Source organism: Falco cherrug, chromosome 1 (assembly GCF_023634085.1).
Source record: "Falco cherrug isolate bFalChe1 chromosome 1, bFalChe1.pri, whole genome shotgun sequence".
In the NCBI taxonomy this organism is placed as follows: domain Eukaryota; kingdom Metazoa; phylum Chordata; class Aves; order Falconiformes; family Falconidae; genus Falco; species Falco cherrug.
The window spans coordinates 15,659,459-15,681,727 of record NC_073697.1 but is presented as its reverse complement, the minus strand read 5'-3'; the positions used below and the strand labels follow the sequence as shown (position 1 = coordinate 15,681,727).

Below are 22,269 nucleotides of genomic sequence, written 5' to 3'. Positions count from 1 at the left end.
TCACTTGAGAAGTTTGAGATGATATTTCTGCTTCCGTTTTCTGTAAAGCCAGGGTTACACTGGCTTTCTGTACTAACTCAGTTCTTGTGCTGCTCATCTTCACAGCCCGGAAGTCCAAAAAGTTGGGGAAATTGAAAGGGATGCACGAGGAGCAGCCACAGCAGCGACAGCAGCCACCACCCCAGAGCCCCGAGGAAGGGACGACGTACATCGCGCCCATGACTGAGCCCTCTGTAAACACAGCACTTGTCCCTCACATGTCTGCTATCTCACCAGCACTTACACCCTCTCCTGTTAAGATCCTTGAAAGCATTGAACCGGAGATTGTGTATGCAGGGTATGACAGTTCGAAGCCAGACACAGCAGAGTACCTGCTTTCCACCTTAAACCGCTTGGCCGGCAAGCAGATGATTCAGGTGGTGAAGTGGGCAAAGATACTTCCAGGTACGACCACAAGGCATTTGGTGAAATTTCTCCTCACTCTTTATTTTAGCTTAATGAACTATTTGCTTGACAAATTGCATGTTTAATCTGTGGGCCGTGTTGAAAACCTTCACAGGGGAGTGTGAGATGAACATCTGAGAGAAGATCATTGGCTTTTTTGATTTATGTAATGTTTGTTTCGTATGTGTGTGATCAATATTTTAAAAGCTTTCATTCTGAATAATAGCCTCTTTAGAAGAAAACATGTTTTGTCACTGGAATGAAAAATTATGGTTTTGTGTTTTCAGAAATATACTTTGTGGGAGCGTTGTTCATTAATACTAGAAAAATAATGAGCAATATATTCAGCACTGGTTTGGCCAACCCTTGTAGAGCACAGTGTAGTTCATCATTATTTTCTGGTTTGATCTCTAGGATTTAGAAACTTGCCTCTCGAGGACCAAATCACTTTAATTCAGTATTCATGGATGTGTCTGTCATCGTTTGCCTTGAGTTGGAGATCATACAAACATACAAACAGTCAGTTCCTCTATTTTGCTCCAGACCTGATCTTCGATGAGTAAGTATTCCTTAATGGTCCTTTTCAGTTCAGGCTGGAAGGATTACTGTGTCTTTGGTTTTTAGGCATACCTGCAGTCTAAGAAAATTTCAGCTAATTCCAGCTTAAAAAGTAGCTTAAATTCTTGTTTTCAATTGGCGAGGCTTTGGTAGTGCCATCCACTTCTCCTTATGTATGTGGATGTGTTCTCAAACTAGGACCATTCTGCTGGTTTGAAATTTGGCTAATACTTGACCAAGACTTATAGAAAAAAACATTTTTTGGTATCTACTGGAGCTGGGAAAAATACCCAACTTCTAGGAAATGTGAATGTTTAAATTGCCAGTTTTTTTCAGAGCAGTCATATAATGGTGCCTTTGTGAACAATATACAGCTGTTCAATGTGTTTTCTTGACAGTCTTAATTACCCTTCTTTGCAACCATGAAAGAAGCCAAAATGTTTTTTCAGTAATGAAACATAACTTCTTTTATGATGCATTCAGATGAAAAGAAGGATCAACCAAGGAACTATTTCTTCTGAATATGTGTGTTCCTTCATATTTTAAGTTTGTGTTTTAGTGCTTTGCTTTTGATGAGTGTAATTTAATTTCTGTTCCATTTGCCTAGTGTTTATTCTGAGACAGTAAAGTCAAAATTTAAGCAAATACACAGGTAGTCAAGCTGGGGTCACATGATATGCTTGTCCCAGAAGGTTTAGTGTGTTTTTTCTAGAGGTAAAAAATGAGACATAATCAATAGGATATGGATGCTCTTGAAGAAAAACAAAAACAGGAAAAGAATGAACAAAAAATAACCACTTAGTCTCCTGAAGCATTCTGAAATGTTTTTCTTGGAGAAGACGCTTTTTCACTGTCCATCTTAATAGTCTTTCTTTGATTTAGGAATTCCTAAATAATTAATGCATATGAGATTGGTTCCAAAGCAGTGAGCAATATCAAAGTAGAATTGTTTGGTTTGGAGGGGGGGTGGGGTGGGGGGTGGGTGGGTTTTTTTTACCTAAGAGGAGGAATTGGTGATTCACTGGTTGAAAATGTAGTGTCAGCCATTTTCTTGTCAAAAGCACCTCCACTGTGACTTGGACATCAGAGGATCATCACAGAAAAGGTATCTGTAGCTAAAGCTAAGTGAAAATGTGAACTTTGAAGAGTTTAGTTCTCCTGGGGAAATGCAGACTAAAAGCTCAAACAGAGAAGCAGCTTCCCCTCATCTGAAGAAAGTCAGTCGAGGGGTCAAAATTTATTGGACCGGGAAATCAATCCCACTTGCAAATAAAAGTGTATGTGCATTGCTAGCATTCTTGATACAGTAGCTAGAAGCAGCTTCCAGAAGTTGAGATCATTTTGTGAGTTTTATGCTGCAAGCCTTGAAGGTAGGTGCCTGCAGAATTATACTGAGGTTGAGCTGGAATCTGGTTGGGAAAAGGAGTGCAGTGTCATGGAGTACGAAATAATAACATACAAAATCAAATACGTAAGTAATATGGGGGTCTGGTCATCTACATATTTAACAATGTACTCATTGTAGAGCTATCAAAGGTAGCAGAAGGCAGGTGTTTCTAAAGAGAAGAAAAATGAATTAATACAAGCTGTGTTGAGCTGTGAGATGCGGAACAGGGGCTTTTGAAGTAGCTAATCAAAGCAAGCAATTTCCTTGGAGGTAAATGGGTAGGAGTTCAGTGCTTATTTCAGAACAGTGATGGACACATCTCTGGAATGAAAGGGGGTTTCTCACTTCGCTTGTGTTTCATACTCGATTGGAATTGTGGGAGACATTTGTTCCCAGTTTCTCACATTTCCGCCCAGGGTGGTAGTTGTGAGACTACATTTGAAGTCTGAGTTTTGGGCTCCTCAGCACAGGAAATTTTTTGAGAAACTGCAGAGAGCCCTGTAGAGGTTGTCTAAGGTGGTCAGGGACTCTCTGGGACAGCAAGGGAGCTGGGCTTGTGCAGGCAGGGGAATACCGTGCTGGGTGCAGAGGGGATTTAACTGCAGCCTTCAGTTTCCTGATGAGTTGCAGAAAAGGTGGAGTCAGACTCTTAATGGAGATGCGCAGTGGGAGGATGAGAGGCTGCAATCACAATTCTGGAACAACAAACTGCCTCCTGGGGATCAGGAGAAGAAATGTCATGAGGAGATGGTGAAATAGCAGAGCATGTACCCAGAGAGACCCTGGAGTCTCTGAAGGTGTCCAAGCCTTGACTAGGCAAAGCCCGAGCAGCCTGCTTCAACTTTGACATCACCCCTGCTGCGAGCAGGGGGGGGTGACTTAAGACCTCCAGAGGTCCCTCCAAAGCTACATTATTTTGTGATTCCAAGTTCAAGAGATGCAGTGCTTTTCCCAATTTTGACGTAAGGTCAGAGGTGAATTACTGGAATTCTACAAGTCAGCCAGTACAGTTCAGTGTAGAAAGCATTCAGATAAGCACAAAACAGTTTATATCCCTGCTTTTGAAAATACATTCCTTTGAATTATTGATCTGGAATTACTGAAGGCTAGTCTTACCTTTACTTTCTGAGTACCATGGACTTGGAAATATGGTGTGTAGTTATAAACATGGGCCTTCATTTCTGTGCCATGCGGTTTATCAGACCTCCCTAAGCTTCACTAGGTGCAACTTTTGGAGTGTTTTACTACCCTTGGCATTTTAGAACATGTATTAGTCCTAAATATGGAGTCCTAAGACATGCAGGTCTTAGGGAGGTGCTTTAAAATGACTTTTCCTTCTGCTGGCTTGAGAGAGTTATGTTCCTGTTACCACCTGTCCAAGATTTTCTTGATATTTCTTTATATTGTTTCTGGAGAGGTCATTTCCCATCTCTCTGTAAGAAGTAATGAGGAAGGACCCTGGTGCCCAGAGGGTTCAGCATTTTCTTCAACGAATAGTTTTAAAATAGTGAAAGTAGAGGTTGGCATTAGCAAAATTTTCTTGCTTTGTTTTACATTAAATGAATTTTCCGTTTACTCTTAACTGCTGTGAATAAAAGGAAGTTGTTATGTTTCTGGAAGGCCATGATACATGATCTTGTTTTCTTTCTTATTCTGAAGGCCTGTAAACAAAGTGAATAACAAATGAGGGTCTCTGTTGTTAATAGCTGTTAAATGTACCTTTGATTGTATAAATACAGTGTGAAATGCCTCCCTACTAATACGTGGTTTGATTTCCTGTTAGGCTTATGGAAGGCTGGAAATATTTGTTCGCCTTCATTTATTCATGCTACGTATCTAATTAAGTGTACTGTTTGTCTTTATGGATCATGCATATATTCCATTGCTTTAATTTGGCTTAAGTAAATGTGAAGATATGAACTGGTGGATAAGAAAATGGCTGCCCAGCCGGTTACAGAAATACCTGAAAACAGCCTGAAAAGAGACATAAAATAGACCAGTGTATTTTATATTGTGTTTGTGTAAGTTACTGTATGTGTGGATTTTTTTAATCCATTTCTTCTGTAGCGTAGTGGTTGTAATCAAAACTAGTACTCTGTATATATTGCTTTAGTTTTAATCCACAGTAAATCTTTTAAAAGACCGTCTTGTATGTGACACCACATAATTCCTGTTGCAGGTAAACACTTTTAAAGGATGACTGTTGCATATGTAATAACACTGAAAAGATGTTGCAATAATGTTCTTAAGGCTGCAAGCTCAAATCCGAGAAGTTGGAAAACTCCAAAATTGAGGTGGTTTGTGAAATCATAGTTTGAGATGTTTGGGTTCGTGCTTTGAAGACTGTATCCATAACCAAACCTTAAAGTTATTGTTATCCCATAATATTTTTCCAGTGTGATTCCTTCCTTTTTGTATCGATCAGGTTGGATGAATTGTTGGGATGATACAGGATTATGTAGTGAGAGACTGTTGGATTTTTGCTTCATTTGTTGCTGGCAAGGAAGCCTTACCTTGAATGGATCTAGGGATTTGGGAGAACAAGAGACATATTAACAGGGAAGATTTTCTTAAAACATGGCAAAAGACTATCCCTGATTCAAGACGCAGGCTCTGAGACATTTCAGGTTCCTACTGCAAAGTAACAGAAACCCCACAGAAAAAAAAATGGCTGTTATTTAACTTGAGGAAGAGAGAAAATTTCTCTTAAGACTTCACCAAAGACTTTAGCTGAAATTTTCTAATCTAATTCAACCTGAGGCAGGCATATGTATGGACAATGTAAGTCCAGAGCATTAAATTGGTAAAATTATACACAGTTGAAAGCAGGAGACTGAGTGGTGCTGCTTGGAATGGGTGCAAGAACAAAGCAAGGGAAGTAGCAAAATACAGTGTTCTCTAATGCCAGCTTATTTTCAGGGATTCTGTCTGAAACTGTGCAAAATGAGCTGTTTGCTACAGGGAATAGCCTAAAACTTGATTTTTAAGATGTGGTCCTGGAAGGTAGGGAAGTTAGTTACAAATCCCCTTGGTCTCTCCTTTACTAGGTGAATGAATCATTGAACTAATAGCCAAAATGACTTTCTGTCTGGCTGTGTCCTTTAGAAGGAAGAGTCCCCATTTTTTATAAGAGGTGACGTGGCAGTTTAGGACCTAGGAGAAATGTGATAATCTGAATCTTTCAATAGTGGGAGTTTGTGTTTGCAGTGCAGAAGTCAGATGCCTAAGTCCCAGAGGAAGGCAAGGAATGCTCCTTGCTCACATTTCTGCAACAGGCTCAGGCAGTTGCTGTCCTGCTGGCTAGTGGTGGCAACTTCCCAGGTATCTGCTTCCACCCATACAATTGAGGGCATCAGCTGGCAACCTTTCAGAGACTCAGGAAGGGATAGAAAGCATTTATGAGTGCAGCATTGCCAACAGAAACCCGGCAGGAGCCAAGACATGGTGCAGACAGGGATCCTTGCTCCCCTGACATGGGAAACCAGTGGGAGTGGTGGGACATGGTCTGTCTTTCAGGGCCATGGCTTGTACGCCCAGCACATATCTTCCTCCCAGCTGGAGGCCAGAAACTGCATCCCTCACGACAGTCTGTCCTACTTATCCATCCCTTCCTTTAAGGATGAGGGATGGTAGTTTTTCATCTCTCCATAGGGCAAACCCCCTGCTGATGGCATTGCTGGCAAATATTAAGTCAAGCCTTTTTGGCACATGTTGGTTTCTGCTGGTGTAAAGAAACCAAAGGGACACCCTGATGCTGGGGTTCCCCTGCAGATCTAAATTTTTCTTTCAATTTTAGGTTTTACATGGTCCCTGTGTAGACTTCTAAATCCTTGGGGACTTATGAAGAGACTCAAATTTCAAAATTGTGTACTATTTTTAGGAAAATTATCCAAATTATTTACCGTTCCAGACTTACCTAGCTGTAAAATAGCAATGATGTGGGATACTGAAAGCGTTCAGTAATGCTGAGAGACCATGTTGAGAAACTTTATTACATTAAAGTACAGCATCAGTATTTCAACAGTATTTTGTGGATGCACCAAATGATTAACATGCTGTGTATTTCCTTGCCTCGTTGATTTTTCTTGGTTTGTCATAGAACCATAGAATCATTTAGGCTGGAAAAGACCTTTAAGATCATCAGGTCCAACTGTTAACCGAGCACTGCCAAGTCCACCACTAAACCATGTCCCTAAGTGCCTTTTAAATACCTCCAGGGGCGGTGACTCAACTGCATCCCTGGGCAGCCTGTTCCAATGTTTGACAACCCTTTTGGTGAAGAAATTTTGTCCAATATCCAATCTCAACCTCCTCTGGTGAAGCTTGAGGCTGTTTCTTCTTGTCCTGTCACTTGTTACTTGGGAGAAGAGACCGACCCCCACCCGCCTACAGCCTCCTGTCAGGCAGTCGCAGAGAGCGATAAGCCCCCCCAGGCTCCTTTTCTCCAGGCTAAACACCCCGGCTCCCTCAGCCGCCCCTCACAACACTTGTGCCCCAGCCCCTTCCCCAGCCCCGCTGCCCGTATCTGGACACGCTCCAGCCCCTCAGTGTCCCTCCTGCAGCGAGGGGCCCAAACCTGAACACAGGATTCCAGGGGCGGCCTCACCCGTGCCCAGTGCAGGGGGACGGTCACTGCCCTGGTCCCGCTGGCCACGCTGTTGCTGACACAAGCCGGGATGCTGCTGGCCCTCCTGGCCACCTGGGCACGGTGCTGGCTCATGCCCAGCCGGCTGCCCACCAGCACCCCCAGGCCCTTTCCCCCCAGGCACTTCCCAGCCGCTCTGCCCCGGCCTGGAGCGCTGCGTGGGGCCGGTGTGACCCCAGGGCAGGACCCGGCACTCGGCCTTGTGGAACCTCATACAAGTGGCCTGGGCCCGTGGATCCAGCCTGCCCAGACCCCTCTGCAGAGCCTCCTGCCCTCCAGCAGATCAGCACCCCTGCCCAGCCGGGTGTTGGCTGCAGACTCGCTGGGGGTGCACTCGATCCCCTCGCCCAGATCACAGACCCAGATCACACGAACCAGGACCGGCCCCAGCGCTGAGCCCTGGGGAACACCACGTGTGCCCGGCCGCCAGCTGGATGTGGCTCCATTCCCCACCCCCCTTTGGGCTCGGCCAGCCAGCCAGCCTTTTACCCAGCCCAGAGCGCACACGTACAGGCCGCGAGCAGCCGGTTTCCCCAGGAGATGCTGTGGGAGATGGTGTCAAAGGCTTTAGTCTAGGTAGGCAGCATCCACAGCCTTTCCCTCATCCACTAAGCAGGTCACCTTGTCATAGAAAGAGATCAGGTTAGTCAAGCAGAACCTGTCTTTCATAAACACCTGGCTGGGCCTGATCACCTGGTTGTCCTGTACTTGCCGTGTGATGGTGCTCGGGATGATCTGCTCTGTAACCTTCCCTGGCATTGAGGTCAGACTGACCGGCCTGTAGTTCCCCAGATCCTCCTGGCAGCATCTGCAGCATAAAGAATAAATCATAGGTACATAAATGTGCAGGTTCTGAATTTCTTGGCCGTTGTACTTTCTTCTGTCATTGGCTTTTTACAGAGATTTTTACTCTAGTCAAAGACTTGAGAGTTTGCCTGATAAAAACAGCACTATATATTGTGTGAGGTACCCAGAATTATTAAAGTGAACTTGAAAAATCTAATGTAAAACTAGGGCCAGTTTTCTCAAGTGTTTCAATTGGCAACGTCTTTTTTCCATCTCTGAAGTTACTGTATTACTTCATATACAGCTCAGTCTTTACGGTAAAAACATTTCAGTGGAGGCTGCAGTTTACTGAATATTATGGAGAAAACATTAAGAGCAGAATATACCAATTGACATATTGGTTGATGCTTTTGACTAATAAGGCAAAGCTTCAGGCTATGGATTTTGAACTAAGAAGTGGCTGTCCTTTCATTATTGCCATTTGGGGCAATTATGACACTACTGGCCACTTTTCTAGTTTGTAGTGCAGTATGGATGGCTTTTTCATTATAAAATTCAATCATCAACTGCAGATATTTTTAAGTTACCCAATAATACTATGTATGTAATGTAGTTTAACAAATTAACAAAGATAACTGCAAAGTAATATAAATCCTTCCTTTAAAGTGGAAGACAAATTTCAGTGAAATAAAAATGTAGTATTGACAGGATCTTTCATGCTGTGTCATTGGCAGTTGCCCCAAGCGTGAAGTTACAAAATGTAAAAGCAGTCAGAGGTTGATATTAGCAATAGAGGAAAAATAGAGAATGCATTTTTCAAATGAGAAAGTTGATGTAGAGCAAACGAGGTAGAGAGAGGCGGGGGAAACAGCTTCAGTACATGGGGATTTCTGTGATGTTTCTGTGCTAATAATGTCATGGGATGTGAATGGACAGAGGATTTTGTAACATTGAGGAAAGCTGTAAAATAAAATTAATCAAGACATAGCTCAGTTGAATAGCTAAGATTTTATTTAAAATCTGCATTTATTGATTATGTGTATTTTATTAGTAAATACCATGTTCGTTGTCTTTGCATTACGTTCCTAATATCCTCTCATACTTGTAGAAGCTGGGGCCATTAGGATTTGGTGCATAAGCCAGTGCAAGGATACATCTGACTCTGTGCCCTTTTGGTGCTGAAGCCTGTAAGTCTTCCTGGTATTCTGATTTCTATGGTAACAGCAGGAAGATAAACGTGATAAAATAAGCTGAATCTTTAAGAACAGCAGATTTATTTTTTTTTAACCTTATATACCTCGGGGCGGGAGGATGATTACTTAGATCATCTGTAAAGCCAGTAAGTAACTTCTTTTATTGTTCACAAGATTACTTTTTCCCCATTTACATTTTTCAGGATGATGCCTGTTAACCGTTTGGTTTCTTTTTCAATCTGTTAATCCTGTAGTGTCTAAATTTAGGTACATTTTCATCTTGGTATTGCCACAATGATTGTTGATAGGAGTTGTTGGGGTTCGTTCTTTGCTAATAAATCAAGTGTGTGGTCACTGATCTTGTTAAAAGGTCAGCAGGCACTCCTTGATATTCCTCCCTGCTTGATTTTAGCTTACATATATTATTTTGTAGGGGAGTACTGCATGCATACAATCTAAACTGTCAGCGCAATGAGAAGTGGATGTCTTTATCAGTAAATTTCTAAGATACATTGTTACTGTTATTTACTTTTTCATAAAGTGCAGCTCAGTTCCCATCTAGAAAAGTATATGGAAGGATTCTGTTAGATACCAACCCTAAAACAGTGCAGGCACAGAAGGAAATTTTGAAGAATTACTGTCATACCTGTACGTAATAAATATAATATGCTTCCACTAGATTTTCCAAGTCTTACTTTGCATTTTTGTAAACAGGTCAGTGGTCGGGCAAAGCAATAGATTTGACTTCTTTGCATAAATTTCTAAAGGCTTTGCCTTTTAATGCCTTTGAAAACACTTCTTTAATTTCTAGGGTGTTTTAGTTGAAACTGAAACTGTACAGGAAAAGAGGAGATAAAGTAGTTTTTAGGAGATCTGTAAGAATGTGAACACTTGTCAGGAGAAAGCTCCGTCTAGCACAGTTTTTCATCCTTTAAAACTGGCCAGTTGAAAAGAAAGCAAGAGATCAGGACAAGGGTAAAATGATACTTTTTCATTTGCCTGTTCCAGCAGTCAGTGATTTAGGTGCTTTCTGAACGGGAGATTGCATTCAGACAGTTCTGCTTAATAACCCTTCTGTATCTTTCTTCTGTGAATTTGCCTAATACCTTTTCCAACACATTTATAATCTTGACATCTAAAATGTTCTGTGGCAGTCGCTTCTGCAATTTAATTATGCATATTTGTTTGTTGGAGATGTTTCTAAAGCAGATAGCTGATAATTTAATGGAGTGCCACTTCATTCTTGTGTTTGTAGTAATAGTGGATATATTCTTTTTCATCCTGTGGATGCCATTTATCACTTACAGATCTCTATCAAGTCCCAAAGTTTCTTCTATCAGCTGAAGAATCAGCTAGTGGATTTAATCTCCCCTTGTGTATCAGTTGTTTGCCACCCATGGCCATCCTCATGCCCTCCCTCAGTGCTTTTGTTAGCCTCTTCTAAAAATTCTGGGAGGAGACTGGACTGACACGCCATGTTCAGAGCACAGTGGATTTATGCAGTAGCAAAATAACAATTTCTGGTTTGCTCTTGACTCATCTTGTCTCACTCTTTGCTTTTTTAGACCATTAGCAGACAATGAGTGAGCATGTTCGAAAGACAGAAGTCTCCAAAATGTGTTCCAAGTTACACTTAAGTCTCTTTGTTGTGTGATATTTGTTAATTTAGAGTCAGTTATTTTGTATGTAGGGTTGAAGATGATTATACTGTCTGCATTGTCTTGCAATTAGTGATTTTCACCTTCCGTTTTGTCAGCCAGTCACACAGTACTGCGAGGTTTTTCAGAAGCTCTTCACAGGCAGCCCTGGATTTCATTGTCTGGAGTCATCAGCAAGCTCTGTCACTTCCATAGGTCTGATTTTTTTTTTGGATGATGTATGAGTACAGTTTTCAGCCCAAGCCCAAGTGCAGAGCTCTGTGAGACTTCCCTGCTAACCTCCATTACTTCTGAGAGATGTCCATTTATTATTGCCCTTGGTCTCCTATTTTTAAGCTGCTAATAATCCATGAAGAGCCCTCCTCCTCCCTAAGCTCTCTTTAAGAACTTTCAGGAGATCTTTTTAATAGCTTGAAAACCGAACTTTGCCATGATTGCATCCCCACATACCTCCTGATGCAAAGCTCAGTGTGGAGGAGGTCCTAGACCAGTAATTACCCATGCTGGCACACCGACAGACAGTATTAGAGCCCGTACCCAAGCTGAGTGCCCCAGTTTCCTTGGTGGGGAAACCAGGGCAGAGGGGAGGAGGAGGAGAGGGCTGGTGTTTGCTTCGGTCTCACCCCATATGGCCATGGGATGCAGGTAGACCGGGCACGTGCGAAGTGTTTCCATCGTACAGACGTTGCCTCTATCAACCAGAACATCCTTGTGCTCTCGTCAGAACGCTTACAGATTCATGAAACACGACCTCTGTCTGCAAAAGCTACGCTGGCTTTCTTCCCTTATAGTATATTTATCTGTTAATGCTCCTCTTTCAATTGTTTTGGTCAGAAATGAGACTTACTAGCTTCTGGTCTCTTGAGTGCTCCCTCCCCATTCCCAGACCCACTTTGAGAAATCAGTCACGTTTGTCACCTTCCATGCCTTTTATAAGGGCAATGTAACCAGTAAGCTGAACAGTATAGTTAGTAGTTCAGCAGTTCCATATTTAAGTTACTTTACAGCTCGTGGATGAATGCCATCTGGTCTTGGTGATTTATTACTATTCATTTTACTGTTTTTTCGTGGATTGTCCATCTCCATCCGTCGTCGTCCCGTCCCCCCGCCCCCCCCCCCCCCCCCCCCCCCCCCCGTCTTTCTAAGCCCTCTTCCACTCACACTTTAATCTGAAGCTAGTTCTTACAGTTGCTTACTGAAAAGGGAGACCGATGCAGAGCCTTCCTGGACTCCTTTTATGGAGAACACTGATGCAAAGATAACTTTCCTGCTGTGGCCTGATGTTTCTCAAACACGTCTTTTTCATCTTGATCATCTGTTGGCCCAGTGGATGGTCTGGGACGTTTCCAGTTTGTGATGTGTTTGAAAGGGTTTGACTGTTAGTTTTTATGACTTTAGCATGAAGACTTGCCCAGTGATTATACATTTAACTTGGCACAATTATGCTCTCTTAGTATTGGCTCAGCATGTCTGTGGGACATCCACAAGCATTTTGGGAGGGTGTCTTTTCACTTCTCCAAGTTCCTTGGCAGGAAGGGCTAGGATAGAGAAGGAGGTTTTTTCCTTTCAAGTGTCTGTCTGAACGTGGTGCTGCTTTGATCTGCTGTTTGGTGGAATCTCCAAATGCCTTTCACATGCATGGTGCTTCCTTTCGCTACTTCCCCTATAGAGTTAAATATAACTAAAAATTAGGAAGTAGTTTTTCTAAACTGGTATGAGAGGAAGGCAAACCTCAGCTGACATCCAGAAAATGCCAGGCTTTGCATGACAGCGTGAGCAAAGTCTTGATTTCTGAGGCATTGTTGGCACAAGAGGAGAATTGCTGCTGCATGTGGAATATAGCAGTAATTTTGCTGATGAACCACTGCAAGTGACAATGAGCCCTGGCATAGTGAATGTATGAAATGATACCTAATGGCCACCTTTTCTGGTGGTTGATACCTTTCTCTGATGAGCTTCAGAAGAGTATTTATTGTCATGTGTACATTATCATCACTTATTATTGAATGTGGTATTGAAAAAGCATTTCAGTAAAGGCATGATTACATATTTTCTCATTTAAACTGTGATTTGTCTCTTTTGGAATGCCAATGCAAACCAAAAGAGAGTATTTGGTATCAGCATTCTACTAACTGCATAATTAACTGTTAATTTCAGCAGATACTTGGGGGTTTTTTGCTATTGATGTGCTTGGGATTTTACAGTTACGTAACTGGGTGATTATTAAGTTGGATTTTAGCACAAGTTCGCTGTTACTGATGGAGAGCTGAAACTCTCCTTTGCAATCATTATCCACGAGCTGTTGCTAGTTCCTTTGTCAATAGCCATGTAACAGGAGGACCCTTAGCTGAAACATTAAAGCAGCTCTAAATTTCTTACTATCAGTTACCTGGGATTGTATTCTCTGGGATCACCAGGGAGGACTTTCTTGGCGTAAAACTAATTTTCAGAACTGACTTCTTTAAGTTCAGTGTAAAAATCACCAATTTTATATGCCTGGGTGGCAAAAGCCCACAAAATATCAGCTATGTCTGTAAATGTATTTGAATTTGAAATGATCTTCTTTGTTTGATTATCAGTGTTCAGCATTGGTAGTTCTCAGTCCAACTGCTGTTTTGTCCTGGGCTTGGCAACTTCTTCTATCAAGGTTATTGCTGTAGTGCCAGTGCTCCCAGCTGTGCACCCATCAGTCTGCAGCATCCCAGTCACCTGGAGGGAAGTTTGTGGGGTTAAATGTTTTACTTTGGTAACAGGAGGTTTGCATGTTCTTGTAGCAAGGCTGGTGGGGGGAAGTAATTACTGAAGTACTTCTCTTTCAGCAACTTCTAGAGCAGGAAATCTTTTTTGCATACTCTGCTTTCTTGGAGGGAGCAGCTTTCTCCTGTTGCATGTCAGATTCCTGTAGGAACACAGTGGCAGGAGGCATCTCCAGGACCTTCAAGCCAATTCCCTGATGCTGCAGGAGGATCTTGCCATAAAACCTCCTTACTTTCAAAGTAGAAAGTAGTGCCAAAACCTTACGGCTGTGTCCGATTAATAGGGCACAGGTGGGTTTTTTACTCTCCACCTTCTAGGTAGAGCAGAAGTGCTGACTGCCAGTAGTGGCTGAAGTCAGGTAGGACAGGGCAGAGGGATTTGGGGGCAACAGGAGCTGAGGTGACATTTGGTGCCAGGTCTTGAAGCTTTGCTTTAAGAGACATGCCTGCTTCTGCGTGAAGGAGCCTGTACACGGGCATCAGGCACTTCAGTGGCATCAGCCCAAACAGCCTGGGAATGTAGGAGTATGCTTAAGACTCGCTGTCGTCAGACAGTCACTGGGGGCTGAGGCAATGGCACTTTGGTTTTGGGTTGGGTTGGGTTTTTTTCTGGTCCTGGTACAAGGACAGTGTTCTCCAGCAGTTCGATAGAGCAGGCAGCCAGGGGCTGTGATGTTGTAACCTGGCTGGGATCTACCATCGCTTGTGTATGCAGCAGGGTGGTCATCTGTGGCCGTCTACCTTTATGCTACCTCTAGGCTAACACTTCCCTAATTCATCTAGGCTAACATCTGATTCCCAGCCTGTGTTTATCCATGGCAGTTTAACCAGCTGCAGGGTAATAGTTGAATTCTCTATCCCTTACTGCTTATGGAGAGCATCTGCTGCCTTATCAGGAGGAGGTCGTCGCTGGTGCAGCCAAAGATGGGGTATTTATTTCTGCTGGCTTACTGACAAGTTAAAGGGAAGATGGGCACAACCCATATTTCTCTCCAGTAGAAACTGGTGACAAAACTGCCATTAATTTCAACAAGATTGAGTGCCCATATTTGTCACTGATACAAGGCAACAGGTATTTTTTTCCTTCCTGGAAGATAGCTGTAAAGCTTTACAAGTTGAAGGCAGTGTGTTGAAGGGAGTATGTTCTTGTCTCTTTCTGCTGTGGCTTGCAGAGTGAGCAGAGATTAGAAAGTGCTGAATAAGAAGTAAGTGCTGAATGAAAAGTCATAATTGAATTTTGCCTGAATTCTGCATGTATTTTGGCTTGGATTTTGATCAGTGCAATAACTTAATGATGCTGCTCCAGTACTGCTGACTTTGGTTGTGTTTATAATGGCTTCAAGATGGGAAACAGGTGTCTGGGTATGGTCCACTGAGCAGGATGATGCACAGTGTTTCCCAGTGCTGCTGCACACAAAGTAGTGCAGCGATTGCCCCTTTGCATGGAAGAAGAGGTCTGGTTTTGTGCTAGGTGGCATCATTCTGTTCCCACTGTCCTTCATGATGGAGCTGTTGAAGTAGAATACTCCCTCAAGAAAAAGTGTTGTTACAGTAATTGTGGGGGTGTTTTTTTTTCTTTCCCCAAGAACCTCAAAACTTTTTTCCAGGCAAGTGAACCCCTCCTAAAGGCAGGTAAGGTAATTCAGGCCAAGGGCTTTTTTGATTAGATGGTTTGAGCAGATGAGCAAGGGTCTTTGTGATCCCGTGTTCCTGGTCTTTTCCCTCCCCTTTGTCCTCAGCTTGCCTGAAGGCATCTGATGATGTTTCACTCCTCTCTGTCAGGTTCAAACTGACCCCTTCTGGCATGGTGGGAAGTATACCTTGCTTTCTGAGGCTTCCAAATAGGTTTTGACCTTCAGGCCTTCGGCAGGTTTTCTTTTTGGGTTGCATTTTTTTGTTTGTTTATGTTTTGGTTTTATCAAAGTGTAATGTGCTTTCTGAATTTCCCTGAAATAACTAAGTGATGGAGAGGCTTCAAATGGATACAGGTTTTAGTCTAGCAAAGGAAAATCTCTTGGTTATAAAATTGGAAACAGTTCATATAGAGGAAAAAACTATAAAATCAAGACACACAAAGAATTATCTTTGACATCAGACTTTTGCTACAAGTGTTGCTTGATCTTCTCCGGAATCTTTTCTGAGCTGTAGAGGCCAAGGGACTAAGTCAGCTGCACGTTTGTTCCTCTGAGGTGCTGTGAAAGGGGATGCCTTTGCCCAGTTTTTTCTGGGATTATCAGCAAGCCACTTGGGTACTGACAAAACTTCAAAACACCCACCACAGCTTTCCCTTTCTTCGCTTCCCTGTCTAGTTTAGGAAGACATCTTGTGCTGTGAATTTGAATAGTATCCATGAGAAAGTAAATAAAGCACGATATCAGCCTTGGTTTAGGGCCCAGTTTCACCTGTGAGTGAATATTCCTTGATGCATGGGTTCCTCCTCTGTTACGGTCAGTTGAGTTGCAGTTTCCATCCTTGGGAAGGAGATGTATGATACTAGACTTTATGATGACTTCATAAATTATAAGTTACTTATTCATAACAAGTTGTTTCTGTACAGCGTGCCTGTAGTTTCACAATTTTTGCTGTGGCTGTTTGGTTTCTGTGGAGGTCATGTAAGGGTATTAATGAAAGATATGACTGGTTTAGTATTTAGGATGCCTTGTCTTAAACAGATGTGACTGCTCAAATCCTGCATCTCTGTTGTAGTTGGGTGGCTCATCCCTCGGTGATTTGGGATGTCAGTCCCGTTTCGGCTGGGTGCTCAAGCCATTTGCCTCGTTGCTTGTCCCTGTATAAAAGAACAACTACTTCCAGGGAGCAGGAGGAGCTGGGCTGGTTTGCCACTCTCCCACCGGTGTATGCAGCTCTCCGTGGGTGGGTGCGGAGGATGAAACAGGCTGAGCTGGTCTCTGTGCAGTGTGCCCATGGAAGGAAGGTAGGAGATCTGGAATCACTTTGAGAATAAGGGTAGCAGAGATGGGAGAGGTGAGGACACAGATTGCATGGACTTAGGGGGAGATCCCAGATCAAGTGGGGAGAAAGAGAAGATGAACTCAGGGAAAGCAGCAGGGAGTCTCTCAACTAGGAACATGTTTGCTGCGGTTCATTGAAGGAAACCCAACAGCAGAAACAAAACTCCTCTTCCCAGCGAGGCAGGTGAGCTGCCTTGGAGGGCTTTGCCAGCAGAGGTACCCACCTCATCTTCCTCCCAGGGGAAACGAGGGGAAAGGAGCAGCAGTTCAGGTGCACTGGGGATGTGGGGAGCAACTCGGTGACCAGTTAACGCAAGGTACCCATGGCCAAAGAGGTTTTGCAGGAGCAGATGGAAACCGGGTAGAGCTGGGGGAATGGGCTGCTGCGGCCGCCCTGCCTGCCCGCAGCGTCGCGCCTGCGGAAAGGTCAGGCAGAATGTGAGCTGGGCATTAAATTAAGCCTGTAAGGAGACACTCGGGGAACTTAAGATGGATTAACTTAAGGTGTAAAGTTTAAAGCGTATTATTATGAAGGAGGATTAAGCTAAACTGAGCTAATGACACCACTTTTGAATGCATATCCACACAGCGGATTCAGAGCTTTAGCTCCACGCCTTTTATTACTGAAATGTACTTACATTCTTAAATGTCCCCATAAAGATACATTCCATATCTTCACATGCTCTATTTTCCATCTTGAAAAGTTTATATGCTGTGTCAAAAGTAGAACTGGTTTGGGTTGGTTGGTTTTTGCCTTTGGTTTTTTTTCTTTCTCTTAAAAAAAGAACCAACAAAAAAACCCAACAAAAGGCAGGGAGGGAAGGCAACATAGAAGTTTGTTTTAATTTTTCCCCATGGTGGTAATGGCATTTGTGATGACTTGATGTTATTTATGAGACATTTGGTAAGGAAGAAATAACTTTGTTCATGTTACGTTGATACGCCCTAATTTCTGTGTGCCCCATCTTTTTTAATGCATGAGCCATTTCTGTTGCTTTATTTTGGCGTTACTCTCATGGTGTTGGGATAGCTGCAATGTCAGCATATGAATTTTCCAAAAGCTCTGTACGCTCTTATTTTACACTGTGTGGGTTAAAAATCAAATGCAAAGTTGAATACTGTAAAGTCCCACAAAATGCTTATCTTACATTAAATACGGCCATGAATTAACTAACATGATTTGTAGATAGTAATAATTTGTAAATAAGTAAAAAATCAACTGAACTGATTTTTTAGGAGGGAGACCGATTTGAAATAACAGGTTTGCTGTATGTTAAATAAACTACATGGTGACTAGTTCTGTGTACAGTTTTATCTCACTACAAAGAATGCCATCAGGTTTTCCTTGAGCGTAAACTAGAGATCAATATTTGTAAGTAGAGAAAAGATTAAATATTTAAAAGACAGGGAAAAAATCCAACAAAAAAAAACCCTTGACATTTACTAATATTCTTCTATTTAGGCAATCACATAAAAGCAAAAAAAATCAAAGAAAAACATAAGAGAGGAAAAGGAAAATGTCACAAAAAGTGAAAGAAAAAGAAAAAAGGGGTTTGAGTCAGGGTGCTTCTAGGTTAGCTGTCACAGAGTGTGTTTTGCCACAGTGTTTAGTGAAAGCATAAGAAACCTGAGACAAAACCTCAAAATGTTTTATTTGCTGTGTGGCTTGTGGTATGGGATGAAAGGTCTGCCACTTCTCGCGTCTGTGGAGGTCAGACACAGGCAGGGATGGTGGGATGGTGGCAGCTGCTTTGTGTTCTGAGGATGTGTCCTGCGAAAGTAAAATTGATTATAATAGACTGGTTTTGTTTTGAATCTTGCTAGTCATTAGCAGTCTGAGATATATTTAAAATGTTGGGTTTTTTTAAAAAATACAAATGTCCTTTATTAATCATTTGCCTTTCAACTTCAGTACGTATCCCTCTGAGCCTCCTGGCAAAGGTCAGTTAGGAACCACCGTTATCTGTGTCCCAGACCTGGATTTGGTAATTTTGGGAAGAGGGAGGGGAGCAGGAGCAGTGGGAGGGAGATCACGCTGGAGTCTTTCAGGGTCTTTTTCCCCAGCTGGCTCTGGGTCGGCTCAGAGGTGCCTGCAGCTGTTCAGCCTCTGGGCAATAGCAGCCCATCAGGCAGGAGGAGCTCGGGCTGGTTTAGGGTGATGTCCCCAGAGGGGGGTCAGGTGAGTCATGCAGTGGCCAAATGTGAAGGAGTCCCCATCCCTGGCACACTCAGTCGTCCATGCTAAGGGCACGTCCGGACACCAGGAGAGGTCCAAGGTGCTGGGTTGGCCCCAAGCCCTGGACGGTGGCCACCAGCCTTGGGCAGACCCGGGGCTGGAGTGGGACTCCAGGGCACAGCAGCTTCAGAAATGCCTGTTTGCGTGTATCTGACGTCTTCTAATTCTGAACGTCCTTTTCTGTTTCACCCGATCCCAGTTACTCAGGGTTACTTTGTGTGTGTTCATAGTACATGACCAGCGTTGAGTGTGCAAGTGGCATCTGTGAGTCCTCTGAAGCACACGACCGGGCCGGTGTGCATCCAGCAGCAGAGGCTGCTCTTCTCAAACAGAGGGCTGAGTGGTATTTCAGTCACTGTCCAAAAGCATTCAAGAACTGTTTTCTTCTATTTCTTTTCTTCCCTGCAGTCCATTATGCATAATAAAAATAAACAAACATGGCATTACTACCACTATTAAATTAAAAAAAAAAAAAAAAAAAGCTGGAAGTTCTTAGTCTTGAGAAGAGGGTGGAGTGGGGGAAAAGTGCAGAGCCCATATAACAATGGGGAGTCTGCTTTATTAGTATTAAGGAGGAAAATAAAATCTGCTCTGGCGGTAGTGAAATAAAACACCAGGAAAATTACGTCAGTCTTTGTTTGCACACAGTATGATTCTTCTCTTTCACCAGCCAATTTGTATATTTGAAAAGGCAGTTGCTTGGTTAAAATAATTAGCTGAACTTCATCCAATTCCCCAATTACGTGAAAAAATGTTTGAAGAAATATAGACAATTATTGTTGAGCAATTAAAAAAAAAAGTAGCGGTCGCGAAACAATTATAGCGCCTTGTCTAAATACCCACATATAGTTTCAAAACGAGACGGGCAATTCTCAGTGGCTCTATGCTGTAGCTATCGTGGTTTGGGATAGCTGCTTTAGAAGTATATCAAAATCCTAACTAATGCTGCCTGAAACTTGTGCAGGATAGCTTAGCCTGGCATTGCCTCAAAGAAGAGAGATAGGATCTGAAGCTAAATATTTCAAAGTATATTTAAAGAAAAAGAAGAGTAAATTAGATACAAGTCATGTATCATTATTTTACGATGTAACAGGCAAAAATCTGTATTAATGAACGAGATAGTTTTATTATATACTCCTCTATCCCACATAATATTAGATTATTATTTCTGGAAAAAACAGACAGAATTTCTGAATATTTTGGTGTATAAGTAAGACAGCATTGCAACAGTTAGACTAAGAATTCCCTGTGGGAAGTCCAGTGTAGCATATTAACAAGAACTTCAGTGACTGGAAAATCATTTCTCTTTGTTGTTCCTACACTTTCATCTGTGGAGCTAGACCTGTTGGATTTTCAGGAAAAGCAGTGATCAGAGATTTTGAAATGGAGGTTACTTGTGAAGGATGCCCGAGTGCTGCTGGCTGAGGCAGTGGTCATCCCAATTGCTTCTTAACTTCAGACTCCTCTGTAGACATAAACACAGTAACATGAAGTCATGCATTTTATTTTATTTTATTTTTGTTAACCCACTTCCCCATTTTCCAAACCTGCCAGCTGTATTTTTTCGGGACTGTGTTGTTCAGGATGAGAAGAGTCAAGATGTCTGCTGGCATGTCAGAAATCCCTGATCCCAGGGCCCTGCTGGCTTGTGGACTCGACCGTGTGCAGTGGGCAGCGGAGCTTTTTGCCATGGGTTTTCCTGTTGCCCATGGCTGCTGGCAGCCTTGGAGGCCGCTGGGCTGGGGCCAGGGCATGCAGCGTGGTGCAGGCTGCAGGTGTGAGGCTCTCAGTCCTCCTTGGCTGTCCTTTCCCCCAGCTCATCTTTGCACCAGACACTTCTGAAACTTGTTTCTGCCTGTACATCAGCTGATGGGGGACGTATGATCTCAAACATGCGTGCAATGGGTGTAGGTTCCCTATTGCACCAGTTCTGACCCCTTCAGCAGGCTCATTGCCATCAGTCCAGGGCAGAGCTGAACAAATGCTGACAATTCAAACACAATTTAAAACATTTTTACCAGTTCATTAACATTGTCAGTGTATAAAAATCAGATTGCATTTGTTTCTATTCCTTTTAGGGCGGGTGGTTGTTAATGCTGCCTGTGGTCTGCCAATAGCGAAGTGAACTCAGCCATCCATTGAGGATGGTGTATGAGTTGAGCAAGGTGATGCCCAGGTCCCCCAGAGCTCTCAGGCAGTGAGTTTTTCTGCCAGACCAGGAGCACAGGGACCAGGCAGGGCTCCAGCTTCATCTCTGAAGTCCCCAGCTTCCTTACTGAACCTGAACTTTGCAGCTGCAGCGTGTCTTACGACCTCTGCACGATCAGTGTTCTGTTTCCAGGTCACACCTTGCTTTTCTCGTGTGTGGGCTGCCCCATGCATGTTGGTGCTCTCCTGAATTTATCCTCTGGATTTTGTTTCTTTCTCTTCGCAGGGAACGGATGCGCCAGTCTGCTATGTTTGAACTGTGCCAGGGGATGCACCAGATCAGTCTGCAGTTTGTTCGCTTGCAGCTTAGCTTTGAGGAGTACACTATAATGAAAGTTTTGCTGCTGTTAAGCACAGGTAAGTTAGATTCACGGTTATATGGGAATACTTGAAAATATTCCAGTTCACAAAGAGGTGCAGTGATTTTAACTGATGTGACAAAAGAGCCAAACTGTTTCCAGCAAGGCCACAGGAATAAGGCTGGTTTTATGTCTTAGGTTTTATCTGCAGATCTCACTCCTCATTTGCACGGGAAGTGTCTTTGCAGTTTGAATGTGTCATGGGCATTGGAAGGACAGGAGTGGCTGGACAAGGGGCTTTGCCCCCCCCCTCTCTACGGGAACCCCTCGAGTTGGCCAGGCGTGCCAAGGAAGCACAACAGTTGTGGGGACTGGGGAGAAATCCCCACTCAGCACTCAAAGCCACAGGTTTGGGTGACTTGATGTCACCTTCAAGATCAAAAGATGTACGTTGCCTGTACTGCTAAATGTGCGGTTTTCCAATGCCAAGTGAATTGAGAATGGTAAGCCCTTTCACAGGTCTCTGAAAGTTTAGCATGCTTTATTTTTCTCTCGAGGGTCATGCTTTGATTTTTCTTAAGATACAAAATTACATCTTGGTGTTTGTTAGAGCACTGTGCAGTAATTAGTAGATCTCTTGATGTTATCTTACTGAAAAGACTGCAAAACTCCCATTCCAGTACAATTGCTGCTGCGTTTATTCTGGCTTTCGCTTGCAAGCTGTCGGCAGCAGGACGCACACCCGAGGCTGCTGGGGCCGGGGGCTGCCTGGGCTCGTGCTGCACAGAGCATCTCCCATCTGTTAACAGAAAACTCCTGGGGCTGGAAGTTTTTTGGCCTCGATGGTCTCCTTCCCTCCCGTTGAAGCTGTTCCAGTTCCCTGGCGTGGGGAGAGACAGCACCGGTTGGGGAGCGCTTTGTATCCCAGCCCACAGGGTCTGACCACTAGGTCCCACTCACCCAAGGGCTTGGGGACATGGTCTGCTGGTGAAACTGGGACTGTGGAGAGCTGCTATGCTCTGGGGTAGCCCCGCAGGGGGTAAATGGGATTTTTTTGAAAGTGGTCACTCATGGTCTTTCCAGAAGCAGCTAGTAGTGCTTAACATGGATGTGCTTGGGGTGGGGTC

General features: G+C 43.4%; 1 protein-coding gene across 5 annotated transcripts in view; it reads left to right on the top strand.

Moving 5' to 3' along the window:
• NR3C2 (nuclear receptor subfamily 3 group C member 2) overlaps positions 1–22,269 on the top strand; it is a 214,362-nt gene that overhangs the window by 175,445 nt on the left and 16,648 nt on the right. For all 5 annotated transcript variants that reach the window (XM_055719866.1, XM_055719875.1, XM_005440897.3 and 2 more), the window contains 3 exons: positions 106–444; positions 859–1,003; positions 21,070–21,200. In XM_055719866.1, the coding sequence (XP_055575841.1) occupies positions 106–444; positions 859–1,003; positions 21,070–21,200 (615 nt within the window). The remainder of the gene's footprint in view (positions 1–105; positions 445–858; positions 1,004–21,069; positions 21,201–22,269) is intronic.